The sequence below is a fragment of the Blennius ocellaris genome, assembly GCF_963422515.1.
Source record: "Blennius ocellaris genome assembly, chromosome: 5".
In the NCBI taxonomy this organism is placed as follows: Eukaryota; Metazoa; Chordata; class Actinopteri; order Blenniiformes; family Blenniidae; genus Blennius; species Blennius ocellaris.
In genome coordinates this window covers 29174335-29193190 of record NC_137654.1, presented here as the reverse complement: position 1 = coordinate 29193190, position 18856 = coordinate 29174335, and the positions used below count along the sequence as shown (strand labels likewise).

The window sequence follows — 18856 nt, the reverse complement described above, 5'->3', positions numbered from 1 at the left end:
CCGAGGCTCCGTCTCACAACCTCCAGGACGTCAAGGATCCATCCTGGTGACTGATACCACATGACACCTTCAGAGGTCAACTGGAGTCCACACCTCAGCAAGCATTAGGCAGGCGGCTGTGACATCATGGCTGATGAGTGTTTATTAGTTTAGTTTATATTAGTCTGCACATTCTACCTTTTTTCCTGAAATACTGGATCTGGAAGTCGACATTCCTGTGTCTCTTCTTGGCAGTCCAGGTCACGTTAGCTGAATTCTCCCCGGGCGACACGCTGATGTTCACCGGCGGAGCTGCGATGCATCCAGACAATAACGTCAGATTACAGCGTCATCCACCGCAGCCTGCAGGTGGCGTACGGACGACCATATGAAAGGTACCGAGTTGGTGTTTTTACCTCCATCCAGTGTGGTGGCACCCCTCCTTATGATGGGTTCCCCATCGCCGGTGTCAGTGCGCCCCCTGAGGTAGAAGCGGTAGTGGCTGTGGCGGTCCAGGTTTCTCAGCGTGAGCTGGGTGACTTTGGGGTCGTCTATTGCTTCGACCTGCATGGGGCTGTCGTCGCTCTCTGTAACTGGCCAGAGCAAAGCCACGAAAACGTTCAATCACAGTTTGATCTCCAACACCGTTCTGGAAGACAAGTGACTGACCGATGACTATAATTAGGAAGCTCTGCTATCGACGCGTTTCCAGCGTTATTGATTGAGCAGGAGACGAATCGTGTGGCAGTTCTGATGTCGTATTTGACAATCGATGACGAGATATAGGAACCCGGGTTTTAATGCATGTGCAATAAGGTCGTCGGTGACGCTTACTTCGTTGGTACTGCAGTAAATATCCCACGAGGATTCCGTTGGGTTGGTCGGGAGGCGCCCAGTGGAGGGTCATTTCTGTCTCTGATGGGCTGTCCAGCATCAGGGACATGGGGGGACCGGGGACTGGAGGAAACAAATATGATGAAGCGCAATCTCATCTTCCCCCACCAGCAGAGTGTCATTGTTCTTTTTGGGACCCGGAGCGTTAAATAATCTAATCCAAGACTGAAGACGCCACTGATGCATCTATATGTGTGAGACTGAAAACTTTTCAAATGCTTAAACTGATAGAGAATCATATATATATATATATATATATATATATATACATATATATATATACCTGAAAACTGATGTTGTAGGCACTAATGCTCCTATTCCTTTCTGGAATAAAAATTTGATTGAAGGAATAAAACAAACTCAATATGAACAATCTTTCCTTTCCTTCACTGCAGTGCATATATATGATATTCTGTGAATATCAGTGTAACTTCCTTTGCTGTAACCTTGCACTCGCCCTCCTGTCCTGCGACGCTCTCTCACTGCCTCGGAATGTGATTAAACCTCCTCACCCAGTTTCCATCCATCACCTCCCTCAGTCCGTCCCTGATTTCTCACCTCCCTCGTGAGTGTCGAAGGGCAGCGCCTCAGAAGAGGGTCCCTCTCCTTTTTTGTTGTACACAGCGACGGCCACCACGTAGCGGGAGTACGGCCTCAGGTCACTGATGACCTTCTTCTCCTCGTTTGGCCCGGTCTCCACCACCGTCGTGCTCCCCGACTCCCTGGACCTCCTGCCTCGGTGGTGGCTCCTGGAGCCCACCCTGGTCAAGTAGATCTGAAGAAATGACGAAAGAGGAAAAACATGACCAGTGTCCCAAAGCCATTTTGAAGAATGAAATACAAATTTAGCAATATTTCTAAGACTATTCTTATCTATTATGAAGGGGAGATCATCTAAAATAAGATGAAATGCTCCTCCTCACAACCTTGAAACTACCAGGAACTGGTGCCTCTGCTAAGCCAACATGCGGCAAACAATCATTTCTTATTCATGAAGATGTCAGAGCAAACAAGAGAAGGGGAACCGCGGCCGTACCTTGTACCCGAGAAGGTGTCCTCTGACTGTGTCTTTGTCTACTGCTGCCCAGGTCACTTTGATCGTGGTGCTGTCTATCAGTACAACACCAACATCCATCGGCGCCTCTAACGGAACTGAGAGATCAGGGTGTTCTTAGTGAACCAAGTCGCTCGAAAACTGTCTGGAAACCATGTTTGAAAGAGTTTTACCATCTTCTCCCGAGTATCCGATCACAGTGTCGGGATCGGGTCCGTCGCCTTCGTCATTGACAGCCTGGACTTTGATATCAAAGGCGGAGAAGTTCCCAATATCGCCGACAATGAAAGGCGGCGCCGTCGTGTAGTTCATGTGCCAGTTAGGCCCGCTGCCCACCACCCGCCTCCACCGCACCCGGTACTTGAACTCGGGCCCATTCAAGTGACGCTTGTCCATTTTCTAGAATGACGGGAAATCCAGCTGGTGAGACGGAGCGTTTTTTGAGTTGCTGCCGTCGATGACGATGCAGTTGGGCGATACGTTTACCTGCCAGGTGATGAGCAGAGTGCCCGGATCAACAGACTCGCTCCTGACGTCCTCGGGGTTACTGTCCGGAGCTGCAGTTGACGAAAAATGAGAGTTAAATCTAAAGATGTTTTAAAAAAAAGAGGTAGTTGGAATAAGACACTGGCTTTTACCCTGAGCAGACGTATTGTGGATTTGAGACGGCTTGCTGGGGTCACTTTTACCCACGTCATTAATGGCAATGACCCGGAAACGGTAGGACATGTAGGCCCACAGAGGGAGGGTGGCCCGCTCCACGTCCCCTCGTACTCTCTTCAACTCTTCCCAGCCCATCTCTTTTGAACCTTGGTCTTCAAACTCCACCACATACTCTGTAGAAGCACAGCCGTGGTGAGACAGAGAGGTCGGGAGAAAACCACAAGCAAGTGAATAAGTGGTTGAGTAAGTGTGTGTTTGCATATTTACAGAACACAAAATACACAAAATAATGAGTAAGTAGTAAACCTTGCACAGCGCTATTGTGGTCATCTCCAGGAGTCCAGCCGAGAGTGATGGCGCGATGTTTCGGATCGCTGATCTGGAGGAGAGACGGCGGGTCCGGACGGTCTGACGGGCAGAACAAAATTCAAATTCCAACTACTGTCAGAATTATGCATAATCTATATATTAAAATTCAAAGAAAGACAAAGTTTTATGTTTTTTTTTTTACTTTGGAATCACCATTCAACAAAGGTGAAGGTGTTGTCTGTAGCTCCTGGGTGATCTTACCACATAATGTGAGCGTGGCACTGGCTTCAGCCATGTCCCTCTTGGTGATGACCTGACAGGTGTACAAGCCCTCGTCCTCGGGTCCCACGTTGGCCACCATGAGGTCTTCGCCTTCAAAAGTGTATCTGAGAGAGAGAAAAAAAAATTACAGTAATAAATCTCCTCTTTAATAATAATTACCACCATGTTACACCCTGCTACACAATGCTACACTCTGCTACACCCTGCTACACAATGTTACACACTGCTACACCCTGCTACACAATGTTACACTCTGCTACACCCTGCTACACAATGTTACACACTGCTACACCCTGTTACACTCTGCTACACCCTGCTACACAATGTTACACTCTGCTACACCCTGCTACACACTGCTACACACTGCTACACACTGTTACATACTGTTACATTCTGCTACACACTGTTACATTCTGCTACACACTGTTACACTCTGCTACACAATGTTACACTCTGCTACACCCTGCTACACAATGTTACACTCTGCTACACCCTGCTACACAATGGTACACACTGCTACACCCTGTTACACACTGTTACACTCTGCTACACCCTGCTACATAATGTTACACTCTGCTACACCCTGCTACACAATGTTACACTCTGCTACACACTGCTACACACTGCTAATTCTGCTACACACTGTTACACACTGCTACACACTGTTACATACTGTTACACACTGTTACATTCTGCTACACACTGTTACATTCTGCTACACCCTGCTACACAATGTTACACTCTGCTACACACTGCTAATTCTGCTACACACTGTTACACACTGCTACACACTGTTACATACTGTTACACACTGTTACATTCTGCTACACACTGTTACATTCTGCTACACACTGTTACACTCTGCTACACACTGCTAATTCTGCTACACACTGTTACACACTGCTACACACTGTTACATACTGTTACACACTGTTACACTCTGCTACACACTGTTACATTCTGCTACACACTGCTACACACTGTTACACTCTGCTACACACTGTTGCATTCTGCTACACACTGTTACATTCTGATACACACTGTTACACTCTGCTACACACTGTTACACTCTGCAACACACTGTTACACCGCACTTATTCAAAATAAAAAAAAATAAAAAAAAGACAAACAAAAAAACCCCAAACAATTTAACTCTCACTTTTCGTCACTGTGAGATTCAAACAGCTTGCGGTCATTTTTCCTCCACTGGATGAGCGGGACGCCGAGTCGGGGGTCGCTGAGGGCCTGACAGGTGAAGATTGCTGTGCTTCCAGGCTGCACCTTCTGCGCCTGCGGAGGTGACAGGATCACTGTCCTGTCTGGAACAGACAGCACGGAGGGACACAGAGCTGAGACGAGCCGCAGGAGGTGCAAATAACATCAGCTGCTGAGGGACAACGTGTGTGTGCGTGTGTGAGTGTGTGTGTGTGTGTGTGCGTCTCACTCACTGAACACTTCCAGCTCGGCAGCGATGGACAGTTTGGAGTCCAGCACGGAGCAGACGTAGGTGCCCTCGTCGTCGCGGGTGACGTTAGAGATCTCAAGTCCCCCGTTGATGAGTTGGTTCATTCTGTAGTCTGCCAGGAGGGAGGAGATCCTGCCCCCCTCCCTAAAAAATACACACACAATAAAAAGCCTGCGATTAGCACACAGAAACGCTCCGAGCTACTGACGATAAATCCACCGGTTTAACTGCCATTGTGCTAACTGTGCTGAGAAAAAAAAAAAAAACAAGGCCGGCTTGGATACCTGCCACACCGACAGAATCCACACTCACAGCCCAGATGTCACAGCATTTGGTTGGTAATCTATGCACAAGAGGAGCTACCTACGCAATAATCTCGTTTGTGACATCTGCCAATTGAAAATGTATAAAAACAAGTTCATATTAAACCGCAAAGAAATAGTCCGGTGCCTCACCAAAGGACCTTAGGTTTGGGCGAGCCGAAGGTCTCGCACTCCAGCAAAGCCTTCTGGCCCTCCGTAAACGTGTACGTGTTCCCGTCCTCCGTGAGGATCTGTGGAGACAGCTCTGGAAAAAAAAACCAGCACATGCAGAGAAGTCAGACACACGCTGATTCACACACACACACACACACACACACACACACACACACACACACACACACACACACACACACACACACACACACACACACACACACACACACACACACACACACACACACACACACACACACACACACACACACACACACACGCATGTTCATTTGAAGCAGGCACTCACCGATGACGTAGACGTTGGTGTTGGTGAGGATGGCTCCATGTTTGTTGGTGGCCTGGCACTGGTAGATGGCAGTGTCACCGAAGTTGACATCCTCGAGGATGAGCGATCGGCTCGCCGTCAGCCTGCGTCTGGGGTCCCTATCTATCTCTGTGACGGAGGGAAGCCCGTCAGCACCGTCAGACGGGCCCCGGCATGCGTCGGAGGGAGGGGGATGTCTGCACCGACCTGAGAGGGGGATGCCGTTGATGGTCCAGCTGATAGCCGGGGAGGGGATGCCGTCTGCCTGACAGTCCAGTCTCACAGTCTCGCCGGGAGCGTACAGCTGGCTGACCGGCTCTTTGGTCCAGTACGGAGCGGCTGCAGACGACAAGACAAGTCAAGACAGACAACTCACCTCCACCTCCGTGTTCCACGGCGGCAACATAAAACACCGACGAGCCTCGCGAAGCAACCACTGATTAAACCATTTGAACCTTAGAAAATAAGACTATTTTAGGCTTCCGACGTGAAAAAGTGTAATTCTGCAAACACATGTTGCCACATTTGTGCGAAATATGGCAAAATAGATCCATGTGTTTGATGATGGAGCGCGTATAAAACGGCTGATGTGTTCTTGTAGCGAAGGTTCATCTGTTTACTTTCATGGCAACATCACTATCTTCCTACATGATCAATTTAATTCTGTTTGCGGCAGAGCTTTTCTTCTCGCGATCCCTCGTATATCAAGATTAATACAGCAAAAACAGATCTTTCTTAGTTTCACAGCATGACTTCTAATGTCTGATAATCAAAGGTTTACTGATATCAGTAATACTGGACTGAAGCTCAAAGAAATCTTCACAACGTTCCCCCGAACGATTGGAGTGAATGCGTGTTTATAGGCAGACGACAAACCTTCCACAATCACTGTGTAAGTGTGCACAGTTTTCCCCTGGGAGTTCTCCGCCATGCACTGGTATTCCCCACCGTCTGCCTCTGAGATGTTAGTGAAGCGCAAACGACGGTCGAATATCTCTTTGGTCGTCCGCGTCTCCGACAGCTCGCCGTCCTTCCGCAGCCACGACACTTTAGGAGTTGGCCTGGAGAGAGAAGGAACGTTTAAAAGAAAAGGATTAATGCGGGGGGGGGAAAACATCAAGAGAGAGAGCGAGAGAGAGAGTGAGAGAGTGAGAGAGAGAGAGAGAGAGAGAGAGAGAGAGAGAGAGGGCGAGCATGAATTAAAAGCAGAAGACAGCGACAGGCAGAGTTGGCAGGAGGAAGCATTAATGGAATGAAATGGAACAGATGAGGGGAAGGTAAGATGGATTAAGAGGAGCAGCTTATGTTTTTTGATTGATGGGGAATGAGGCGCACGCACACGCACACACACACACACTCACAGGCCTTGGACGATGCACTCGAGCTCCAGGGTCTGGCCCCTGAGGGTGTGGTACGTGCTATGGCCTCCAGTCGGTCTCATCATGTGGGGCCTCCTGTTCCGCGGTACCGAGTTAGCTGGACAAAGAGGAGGTGGAAATCAGAAGACAAAGAGAAAGAAAGAGAGAGAGAGACTCATACATATGTATGGCTAATTTCCAGATTGCAGTGCTGCTGACACAGCAGCCAATCTGGAAAGTCGCAATCAGTATCACACATGTGGCGCCCAGAGGCAGGACTCTCCCTCCCCTGCCTGGACCTCCTCCACACGCAGAGAGGTCTCGTGTTAACATGTGTGCCTCTTCCTGACCTCTCGTCGGGCCACAGATGCTAACGGCCACATCGCAGTGTGAGCCGCATCTCATTACAGCCGGGCCGAGGAGGTGATCGGCCTCCCGCCGGCTCAGGGAGTTGTGCTGGATAACGGTCGCTGCTTTGGTCAGCACAACACGCCCCCCCACATGGAGGGGGGGGGGGGGGGGGGGGGGAGTTGACTTTGGTTTAACGACGGCGCCTCAGTAGGACCCGACAAATATCTAACCGCATGCACCAATTTAAAGCAGAGACCACACAGGGAAAATAGGAAGAAAAGCCGGATTTTGATGGATATTTGCAAACAGCCTGCTGCAGGTTTCGCCGCGTCGTGTCGGTCAGGCAACATGTCAGGTGGCTTCAGCTCAAACCGGCGTTTCTCTGCAGTTGTAGGAAGGATTGTTGTGAAAACCGGAACACACCTCCTTTATTCCCAGACAGCAGTGCGAAATGTTGTGGTGTTTGTGGCCACACACACACACACACACACTCATCACACTTCAGGATGAATTATCACTTCTAATTCTGATGAGCCGGAATAATTTCTTTCATTTCACAACAGATAAAATCCTGCATGTCTACAGCCCTAAACTGTTGGACAATGTGCAGCGGGTGGTACCGCTGCCCTGCGTTACGAAGTTTCCTTTTTTTGAACCTGTTTTTTTTCTCTGTTCAATGCAAACACAAACACATTAAGTTCTGGGTGTCCAACTTAAGGCCCGTGGACCAAAACAAGAGGCTCCAATTTGGCCAATCCACTAAGCAAATGGTAAAAAATGGATTTTTGTTTATGTTTTAACACATTTCTTAAGCGTAGTGGACAGGAGCTGAGATATCGATGATGCTATATATAAACAGGCATAACACAACAGCGATACAAGGAGCTTTTTGGTCATTTCACTGTATTTTGCATCAGACGGTTTCATTAAAATTGGATGTTTTAAGTTGTTAAGTAATGGAGAATGTAAATTTGGGCAAAGACAAAGAATGTGTCTTGCGTGCGATTATCTCTCTGTGCTGGACTTGAAACCAGTCCAATGTGTTTTTTGTAATTTCACCTCGTCTTGACGAGAATGGGCTCCTCAGTCGGAATAAATCAGAGATAGAAAACTGATAAAAAAAAAAAATCTATTGAGTTAGTCACAGCTCAGGTTGTCCTTGTGAGGTGTATTGATAATCGTTTGTATGTTGTTCGTTTTCACTGTTTGAATAGCTGAAATATCTCTTGTGACTCAGGCTTCGTCCTCGTTGAACACTTCATAAGAAATGAAATGCGTGTCTGTGTGTGGGGGGGGGGGGGGGGGTGCGTGAGTCTAATTTCAAGCCTTTGAAGAAGTTAGAATAATATTAAAAAGAAAAGTTGGCAGAAACTAAAATAATGTGAATTATATAATATGCATGAGGAGAAATCTGCAGCCTGGACTGGACTGGTGGGCCCTCGACATATAATGCATTGTTTCTAACTCCCAACATCCCTACAGGGTATTATTGTTTAACATTTGACCCAAAACAAAATTTCCGATTGAATTAGTTGGAATTATAGACGATTGTATCGGTCACCTGGAGACACACGAAGATCAGATTTACTCGGTTCAGTCCAAGCTAAGTGGAATTCATTCATCCGATCTGAGCAAAACTCACATGGGTTGACAGTGAGAGTGATGGGTTCCTTCGCCAGAATTGTCCTTGTCGCCAGGTACTGAACATTACAGGTGTAGTCGCTTCTGCTGTCCTCAGTTGTCAAATGGGCAAAGTAGAGGTTGCCGTCCTTCCCCACCACCACCCGCTCACTGAGCTGGATATGCCGCAACTCTGAGGGAAGAGAGAGAGAGAGAGAGAAAGAATGAGACAGTGATTTAAAATTATATTAGACACAGTGGGGGGGAAAAAAAAGAGAAGGATAAGAGTGAGACAGTGGAGCTGAACAATAGAACAGAAAAGCGAGCGGAAATGGAAGAAGGGGGTATAAAGATACAATAGGATGTGGGAAGCAGAAGTGGAAGTATAATGATGGCGAGATAGGGGATAGAGGGGGTAAGAATAGATCCGGCTCAGACTACAGAAGAGACTGACGAGGGAAAAAAAAAAAGAAAGAAAGAAATCTGGGTTAGAAGAACACGTGAAAGAATATACTTGATTTTGCGAAGGAGACACATTTAGACAGTAGTGTTTCAGAAATGCGAGATCAGCCAGCACTTTGGTGGGGATGAATACAAGTGGACAGCAGAAGGGATGGATGCGCGGTCTAAGTGGCAGATTTATCGAGGAGACAGGAAGCAGGAAATGGCAGGAGAGACGGAAAGGTAATGTACTCACTCGAGTCCATCCAGTGAATGATGGGCTCCATGGAGCTCTGCGGGGGGTTACACTTCAGGACAATGCTGTTTCCTTCCTCCGCCTTCACGTCAACCTTTTTTTCTTTCTGCTGGGTCGGGGGCACTGGAAGGAGACAAGGGGGAAAAAATAATAAAAAAAGAAAAAATGAAACTCGCTGCTGGTAAACAAACACAAACAACATGTGGGAATTGCCTGAGGCAATCTGCATCATAAGTCAACGTTAACACACAATACGGCGGATGAGGGATGTTTACTCCTTTTTCACGGGAGTAACTTCTGGGATTTGCACACGGCAGGTTGTCTTTTGTCTTTGCAGACGTGGAATGATATGATTTGTAAGTCATAGTGTTTCCAGCCCCTCTGCCCACCGTGGATAACCCCACTGGAGCTCCTGAAGAGCGCTTCACATGACATCGACTCAAGAGCGTTTCTGGGGAAACGGTTGTCAGGGAAACTGTGAGCGAAGGAGGTCGCCCAGGAGAGAGCCAGACACAGGTGGATGCATACGCAGAGGTGCTCTTTACTTTTTGCCCAGGGGCCCTGAAGCGTGTGCACGCGCATGTGTGTGTGTGTGTGTGTGAGTGTGTGTGAGAGTATGTGCTGATTATCATGTTATTGCATGTAATTACGTTCCGGGTGGCACTACTCCGAGCGCTCAGTGTGAGCCTCCATCTGCCAGCAGATGAGCTCCACATGAAGCGGGGAAAGGTTTACGCGGTGGCTGTGTGTCGCAGCTTTTATGAATCAGCTGCATGCAGGAAAAATCCACAACAGCACAGCTCGCTTTCAGTCTGGACCCCGAAGGCACGAGCAGAAGAATTAATACTGAAACTGACATTTCTAGGCGACACGTAGTGCATATGTTTGTTTGATACGCCTTCAAAGGCTTCAATTATTCTCTCAGGGCGACGTCCAAACCACCACGAATGAAAGTCGTCGTCGTCGTCGTACCGTCAGTGATGAGTGTGGCCTCATTGGACACGGCCGTCCCCAGCTCATTGGATGCGTAGCAGACATATTTGCCTTGGTACTGCTTCAGGGCGTCCATGGTGTAACTGAGAGTGTAGAATGCAAATGAGCCAGAGCCCTCAGTGACTTTCAGCTCTGGGTCGCTGCCGGGGTCAAACTTCTCTCCGTCTTTTGTCCACTGGAAACTTGAAGAGGGAAAGAAAAAAAAAAAAAACAAAGGAAGAGAAGATTCATTCAAATGTAGTTGTTACCCTCTCGCTGCCCTCCCTCTGGGGACAGTCTTTAACGCGCACAAAACGTCCTTTAATGTCCCCGAATCCGACGGCGGCGACGCATTGTCAGAAAACGTACAGGGGGAGCCCCAGTGGGACTCTGGGGGGAAAAAACTGGAGCTGCTGTGTAATTGCGATAATCATCTCTTCCTTGCGTTGAAGCGGCTTTCCACTTCAGAGCGGCTAAGACACTCTGAAAAGATTGCTCGAGGGCTTAATGACATTTATCCCTTGTTGAAACAAGAACTCTGACTGCGAGAAGCTGTGCATTCATGTAACGCTAATATCTAGACGTCAGCCGAGCGAGGACAACTGTCTCGTTTGAAAATAAATAAATAAATAAATAAAGCATGAAAAAATGGGCAGAATTCACCACGATTAATCTGACTGGGATCTCAAAGATCTAAACAAATCATGTGTAGTTTTTTTTTCGTAGTTTTTTTGCTGCAGACATGCGTGTGCGAGTGTGTGCCGACTAACATGGGTGGAGGGTTGCCCGAGGCCTCGCAGCTCATGACGAGGTCCTCGATGCTGAAGACGGTGACGGACTCCGGCTGCGTGGTGATCATCGGAGGCCTCGTTACTGCGCGGAACGAAAGCCAGAGTCAGACGGCGCAAAGGCACACGGCAAGGCACGTGGCCCGGCACTCGCACAGGTACGGGACACATGCACACACTCGTCAAGCTGAATTCACGTGACCTGATTTCACGAAGCACACGGCTCTGACATCCACACATTAATAACCTCACTGTATCACACACACACACACACACACACACACACACACACACACACACACACACACACACACACACACACACACACACACACACACCTCTCCACAGGCACTTGGAATGCCTTTAACAAACAGAATGGGAGAAGGCAGAGGCAGCACTCATTTTCATAGCTTAACATCTCGTGATAAGTATATTCAGTCAATATCACTTAAAAAGACTCCCCGGAGAAAGAGATGAAATGTAGGCCGAGGAAAAAGAGAAAGAGCGGGAGAGAGCGGGCGGAGAAAATGGGTTGAGATGAGAGGAAATTGATATGGCATAATGTAAGAGGGAGAGTTCGTGTAAAAGAGATGTATGGCGGAGAGTATTCTGAGATTGAGAGGCAGAGAAAAGGAAAGGTGGGAAAGAGTCTGTGGGGAAATGAAGCGGAGATTTAAAAGGAACGCGAGGGATGACCGCCAGAGGAGCTTTTCTCTCCTCCTTTCACCCCGGTCCGAAACAGCCACGAATGCCACAATGACGGAATCCTAAAAGGCGTCCAGCTCCTGACAGGTGGGCTTTTGTTTTTCTGCTTTAATTCAATTCCTATCAGAACGTTCACACGTGTTTTCAGTAAGTACACACGTGGGCCATTTGCTGGTGATACTCATGGGGGAGTTATTCATTTGACTTTGAGGGGAATTGACAGGAGCACATGTCTGAGGTGAATTTACATTATGTAGGTAAGTGGGTGATAGAGGGCACCGGTGGGGGGGGGGGGGGGGGGGGGGGGGGCAGGAAGCAATGAAGATGGAGAAGATAGGGAGAGAAGAACAAACACGGGGTAAAAATCACGGGGATTCAGAAGTGAAGACGGATAGGATGAGTGAGAGAGTTTAATGAAAGAATTCCCACTGACACAGGAAATAAGCCCATTCCCTCTGCTGATCAAATTGAAGTTTGGGCTGCAGGCACTCGCTCCATTATTGGCGAAGGAGGAGGAGAGGAGCTGGTGCTTAGTGCTTTAACTCCTCTTTATTTCCCCACGTCTTTGATCTGACAGCCCTGCTGCCTTACAGACAGCCGCTCCTCACACCTCCTCCTCCTCCTCCTCCTGCAGGGAGAGCTCACCTTTCCGGAGCGAGTGAGTCTAAGCAACACACCCACATATAGAGAGAGAGACACTTTCACAATGCGACACATCACACACACACACTGGCATAACACTGCAAGTGCACGTCAATGCCAGATTCATTAAAGTGCAGTGCACCGCAAAGGTTTTATACTGTTGGTGGAGGGGAAATAACCTCTCTGGCATAATGAAAGTGTTTACAATAAGTTTGGCCAGCGCCTGCATTAAGACAGAACAAACATCAATAAAGTCAAAAGCACTTACGATCACTTATGTGGTCTGTTTGTCCACAGTGGGCAGAGTAAAGGCAAGGAACATAGTTTAGTTACAGTTAAGAAGACATAGAGAGATAGAGAGATAGAGAGATAGAGAGATAGAGAGATAGAGAGATAGAGAGATAGATAGATAGATAGATAGATAGATAGATAGATAGATAGATAGATGGATAGATAGATAATTGAACAACATTTATGATACATGCACCATAAAGAAGTGTAATGTCTCCTGCAGCTTTTAACCTCGACTTCCTCGACACAGAGTCTAACGCCTTTATCGATCCTGACCACTGCCTCTGTAACTCTCATTGACATGGATGAGGCGCCCTAATTGAAAGGCAGGGGACACCTTGACCTTTTACATCTTTGACCCGCTCCTCCTTCCTCCTCCTCCTCCTCCTCCTCCTCATCCTCCCGTCGAACCCCCTCAGCCACCTCAACTCCACGTCACCGCAGCCCTGCGGGAATTAGAAGGTAATATCTACTGCTTCTCATCAAGCTTCGGGGGAAGTCTGAATGCGCACATTTGTGTGCGTGTGCACACACTTTAGATGATCGAGTAGGTGGCGAAGGACTGTGAGTCATTGGCGGTAAAGCTTAGATAAAGAGAGAAGAACTGAAGCAGCAGTGAAAACAATATTCTCGCTGCCTCCCTGGGAGCACTGTGGGCCGGCTGGAAGCAGCACAAGAGATGAAGATCAATTTCCCTGCTGGGCAACAAGCTCAGCTGTATTTCTAATGCCCACATATTGCTTCAAGAAGACGGAAGAGTGGAGGGAAAGAAAAAACCCTGGCTAGATTTTTTTTTTTTTTTTTTTTTTGCGTTATAACGTGATTGTATCACTCCCCAATCAGATTCTGGTTCGCACTAAAGAAACTGGATCAATACTGGGACTAATCAATGCCGCATGAGGAGATCAATTACAAAGTAATTAGACACGGCACAGGCACAGATGAGCGCCGACCAAAGAAAGCTCAGATTGGAGTATTTGGGCCAGAACAGATCTATTCAAACGCTGAAGATAGTGAAGGAGAAACACATGTTTATTCGGCTCATTTGCACAAATTAATCGCGATAAAAGCTGGTTATTAAAGGGCTTTGATGAATCACCGACGCAATTAACACAACAAACATATCTTTGAACCCCGCGGTAGCATTCGGCCACTATTGTTACCGACACGTTGATATGAATCAGTACTCACAATTGGACGGTATGTGTATGGCTGCTTGGCCGGGCCGGGCAGCCAGGGACACCAGGACCAGCACCAGGGGGAGGAGGAGGCGAGAGGAGCAGTGCCCCCTACTGCAAACCTGCTGTCGCTGCGTGTGAGGCATTGCTCACTGTCCCATCAAAGTCCCACCTGCTCACACACGTATATGGAAACGCACACGGAGGGCGACCTCAGTCACACGCGTGCCGAGCAATGCTTCTCCTGCGACAGGCCTCGGCTTTGCCTCATATGTTTCCCGTCCCTCCTGTCCTCTTCCCCTTTTTGTCCTTTTTGGGTTTTCCCTCTTCGAATTAGGTCCACGGCCTCCTGCTGGTCTTGTCTCTGAAAGATAGGAAAAAAGGGAGGGAGGGAGGGAGGACAAGAGGGGGCAGAGAGAGGGAGGGGCAGAGAGGGGCCATGTGTCAGAATGGGAGAGAAATTACCCTGCACCATGTGGTCAGACCAGCAGACACACTGAGACGTAGAGTTAAACACACCAATCAGGAGTCAACGACTCACTCTTGCACACAATGCCTATCGCTGAACCTGTTCCTGCAAACGAAGGGGGCGAGGAGGGGAGGGGGGATGGTGGTTCCTCTTCATTTGGTGTTGAATTGTATGAGTGGTGGTCCATATGGAGAGGCCAGTCAGCAGGACAGATGGACAGAATACCACAACGAGAGGCTGAACAGAGCCTCCCCTTCGCCCAGCTGGGCCGCGGACAGACAAATGCAGATTGATGAAGTGTCAAATCTGATAATGCCGCAAGACAGACAAGCAAACAGTTGATAACTCGGTTGACTGGTCGGCACCGCACCGCGCGAGCGGGACAGTCCATGGCGTGCTCGGGCGGCAGCGCTGCGATAAAGTGTGCGATAAAAGATGCTATCGGTGGCGGCGGGCGAGGCGGGCCGCCCCTCCTGGAAAGCCTATCCGCTCTCCATCTGTACCCTTGGAGTCGGTCCTCGCCGCAACACGCAGGCTGTCCTCCCCCGCGGCACCACGTGGCGCAGCCCGCTGACTGTTTACACTACTCAGTATCACACACAAAGAACTGTTATAGCACACCACCATTAAGATGTACAAGCGAGACAAAGGAAAATGGCGACAATAGAGTGAGAGTCTGCGTTGGCAGCTCGGCGGACTGACGGAGGGAGTTTGGCTCGGCTCCGCCGCCGCGTGCTGGCAGTGCCACGGCGGAGTGGCGGCTGACCTTGGCGAGCAGGGGAAGGTCAGACAGGACAACAAATGAAGACGCCGGAGGGGTGGGGAGACAACGGAGGGCAGTGATTGTCCTTTATTTTCTTTTATCTCGTGGCTCATGTCTGGCCAGTTAATTACTGCTGCTTTTTTCATGTGCCCTTCGTTAAAAGTATGTGCCGAACCAAGTCTTGGTAGGAGAAACAGGAGTGCGGGATTTGTCTACATCAAAAGAGACAAATTAGATTAAATTAAAGAGCAAACAAGAGCTGAGTCCTTAATAAGGCAGTTTAAACTAACAGCATTAGGATTAAATGAGCCATTACACCCACTAGCCTGCCTTGTCAGGGGAAGGGGAAGCATGGAGAGAGGGGAGGAGGAGGAAGAGGAGGAGGAGGAGGAGGAAGAGGAGGAGGACAAGTCGAAGCTTGACTCCAGGGAAGATGAAATGTGAAAAGTGGGATTGAAGAAGTGAGTGAAGGAGAAGGTGAGACGAAGACAGGGGAAGGGAAAGGTGGGGCAACAGAGGGAGGAGTGCGGAGCGGAGGAGGAGAGAGGAGGGAGGATGGATGACAAAGGGTGACAGCTGAGACGCTAATCCACTCCATGCACTTCCACACACACACACACACACACACTTGTGCAACCTCTTCCAATCAGTGTGCATCCTTCACTTTCGTTTTGGTCCCGTTCCTCTTCTTCCGCTCTGCAGGGATAACGCCTGTGAGGCTGTTGTTGTTCTTTGGAGACAGCGAGCCAATTACAGTGATCCCGTCTTAAAACTGGCCCTTCCAACATGAACGATGGAGTCAGGATATTAGCACAGGTGGTAATGGGCTCCGAGGTGGGGGGGGGGGGGGGGGGCTGCCTATCAGATGCCCGTCCGAAGAGACGGCGAGGGCCCACCGGGAAAGCGAGGCGCTGATTAATGACGGGGCATGCCACAGCTTGTCACGCTGCCGGTCACCTTCCACAAAGGGAGTGTGTTGCATGTGCACGAGCTGGCAGCCAAACACTTTTGAGGGAAACACAGACAAAGAAGCTTGTGAGGCAGTGACAGCCAGACAGAGAGAAAGAAACAGGGCAGACACACACCTCCAGTGGTCTGACAGGGGGTGGAGGGGGTGGTGGTGGTGGGGGGGGATGAAAGGGTACGGTCCGGTAGGCTTGAGTCGGGAGGCAGAGCTCAGCAGAGAATATTCCACTCGTGTTGAGCAGGAGCGGTAAAGGGGAACACTATAATGGGTCGGGGAGGGTGTGGACGGGACTGTGACGTGTGAGAGAGGCTGAGAGTAACCAGGGCATAGCAGCCACCCAAACATGCTGATGGCCCAGACTGATGTGGCCTGAGACACACACACACACACACACACACACACACACACACACACACACACAGCCTCCAAGCTGTGCGCGCGGTATGGAGCCCGGTGGCTTGCTCCATTATCGCAGGGGCGAGAGTCTGCCACTGAAGCAGATGCCTGATTTCACTTCTTCAGAGTGTCTGCTGTGCAGCTGTCAGTGATCCAATCCCAGACCTGTTACCTGCTCCATTGGACAGGGTCAAAGGTCGCCTCTGGGACGGCCGCTTGCCGCTGGGCCGAGATGACCCGTCACGGTGTTTCTGAGTGCTTTTAAAAACTATTATCACCGTCGGGGTGTCAACGGGCAACCATTAGAAATCACTCAATCACAACAACACAAAAAAAAAAAAGATTGCAGGGTTACGCTGAGATTCGAGGGCGTGGTCGGGGTTTTTTTTTTCTTCTTTAAGAACGCCTGACAGCAGAGAATTAGATGCCAACAGGCCACGTATCAAACAAGCCAAATCGACTGAGTCAATTTTGTGGCTCCGTCAATTATTCATGAGTTTCTGCTTTGAGGTGATTTGCCTTAAAAAAAAAACAAAAAAAAAACACAAATAACATTTCTGCTTTCACCGCTGCCATCGTTAGTGAAGTTGAAACGCTGCATCGGCATGGCAGCGTATTAGCCCCCTTTGTCACCCATTAGATAGAAAATTGCACCCCACCTCGCCCTGTAAAATGTAGTAATTAACATTAAGCAGACATGTTCGGCGGTGCCAAGCAATCCAGCACTTAATGGGCTCTTTTGTGTGTAGAGTCGGTGGGGCAACAAACACTAGAACAAACCTCCGGAGTCTAATCACAGGGAGGGTTTCTGGTCCCCTACGAGCCGTACGCCCACGTAAACATAAGAAACTGTCACTGGTTGGATCTTTACACATGTAGGTCCTGCACTGGTTAAATGTTCTACACAATGAATCAGGCAAACACAAATTATGACTGTTTCCCTGCGCTTTGATTGGACTTTTCACGGATGAACATGTGTGTGTGTATGTGTGTGTTCAAACATGTGTGCAGGGCTTGTGTCCTGTCATGCCTTGCTTTTAAATATTAACTACCTCCAGCTGTGAAGTTGTGTAGGAGAAGAGGATGCGGGGACAGAAGGAGGAGGGAGAAAAATAAATGAATACATGCCCCCCTTTACCCCTTCTTCTCCCTCCAGGGTTTGAATGTCTGAAGAAACATCAGAGGGAGGGGGGGAAAAAAGCAGACAGGAGAAAGATGGGAGTCACACGAGCATAAACAAAGCTCCCTTAAAAACGGATGGATGGAATTAATTCGAATTACAGAAGAAGAGTGGTGAGAAACCGTAAGGGTCAGTGGAGGGTAAAATTACCAAAGGACGTCTAAGACGCAAGGTAAGGCTGGTGGGGGGGCAGATGATCAGGCGCCCTACAGAGTGAATTATTCATTGAAATCCCCTTCCTGCCGGCACAATTTGCCCCAAATTCACCTAAATTCATAATTCATTCTCTCCCCTTTGCCACACACTGGGTCTGTTCCCAGATTGACGCTGACCATTCATACCTGGCGTCTTTGGTGTGTCTGTCTCCTTCAGACCCTCCCTCTCCTCCTCCTCCTCCTCCTCTTCCTCCTCCTCTCTCTGGCGAGGGTCATACTTTATGCATGAGCCTGTTGCAGTGAGACAAGTCTCAGACCCGCTTTGTCGCTACAGCAGAAAAATACCACGAAGCATGTGAAATAACACCAGCTACCTGTTCTCTGGTCTGCCCAACAATTCGCCGTATAACATTTATCACTGACCGTTACAAAGGCGGCCTTTTGTGGAAGTCATCCTCAAACACTTCTCCAAAAGTGGCTCTACTTAAAGAGCCCGGGCTTATAATAGGGACTGTCCGAGAACTGATGAGTACCCATTTTCCTGTCCTTTTTATTCTTTTTTTATTTATTTATTTTATCAGTCTTCTTCCCTTGGTAGCTGACACTAAAAGCTTTCCTCAATCCCCCTCCGATCGCTTTCCACAATACATTCCGCCGTCCCTCCTTCTGTCCTCCGCCTCCTCCATGCAGCCCCCTCTTCTCTCCATCACTCTAATAAACTGCTGTGGCAGCACTCCGGCTCGGACAATGGGCGGCGTGGCTCGCTAATTCAATATTTGCAACTTTAATGGAAATGGGGGCTTTAAAGCACAGTGGGAGACCAATATCCAACCCGTGCCTGTACTCTCTGTCTAGAAAGGCAGGGTGACACGTGTTT

The 18856-nt window shown here is 48.8% G+C and overlaps 1 protein-coding gene across 3 annotated transcripts in view; it reads right to left on the bottom strand.

Moving 5' to 3' along the window:
- The window catches only part of l1cama (L1 cell adhesion molecule, paralog a), a 40862-nt gene that overhangs the window by 5059 nt on the left and 16947 nt on the right, over positions 1-18856 (bottom strand). For 2 of the 3 annotated variants that reach the window (XM_080497342.1, XM_080497343.1), the window contains 23 exons: positions 14063-14413; positions 12849-12863; positions 11216-11318; positions 10446-10648; positions 9474-9596; positions 8799-8969; positions 6809-6923; positions 6324-6508; positions 5655-5786; positions 5430-5576; positions 5102-5213; positions 4630-4790; positions 4341-4500; positions 3161-3285; positions 2897-2998; positions 2566-2763; positions 2414-2484; positions 2101-2326; positions 1910-2025; positions 1432-1648; positions 814-936; positions 396-572; positions 178-291 (listed from right to left, as the gene is read on the bottom strand). In XM_080497342.1, the coding sequence (XP_080353468.1) occupies positions 178-291; positions 396-572; positions 814-936; positions 1432-1648; positions 1910-2025; positions 2101-2326; positions 2414-2484; positions 2566-2763; positions 2897-2998; positions 3161-3285; positions 4341-4500; positions 4630-4790; positions 5102-5213; positions 5430-5576; positions 5655-5786; positions 6324-6508; positions 6809-6923; positions 8799-8969; positions 9474-9596; positions 10446-10648; positions 11216-11318; positions 12849-12863; positions 14063-14195 (3229 nt within the window). In that variant the 5' untranslated portion in view covers positions 14196-14413. The remainder of the gene's footprint in view (positions 1-177; positions 292-395; positions 573-813; positions 937-1431; positions 1649-1909; positions 2026-2100; positions 2327-2413; positions 2485-2565; positions 2764-2896; positions 2999-3160; positions 3286-4340; positions 4501-4629; positions 4791-5101; positions 5214-5429; positions 5577-5654; positions 5787-6323; positions 6509-6808; positions 6924-8798; positions 8970-9473; positions 9597-10445; positions 10649-11215; positions 11319-12848; positions 12864-14062; positions 14414-18856) is intronic. The other variant, XM_080497344.1, reaches the window with a different exon arrangement.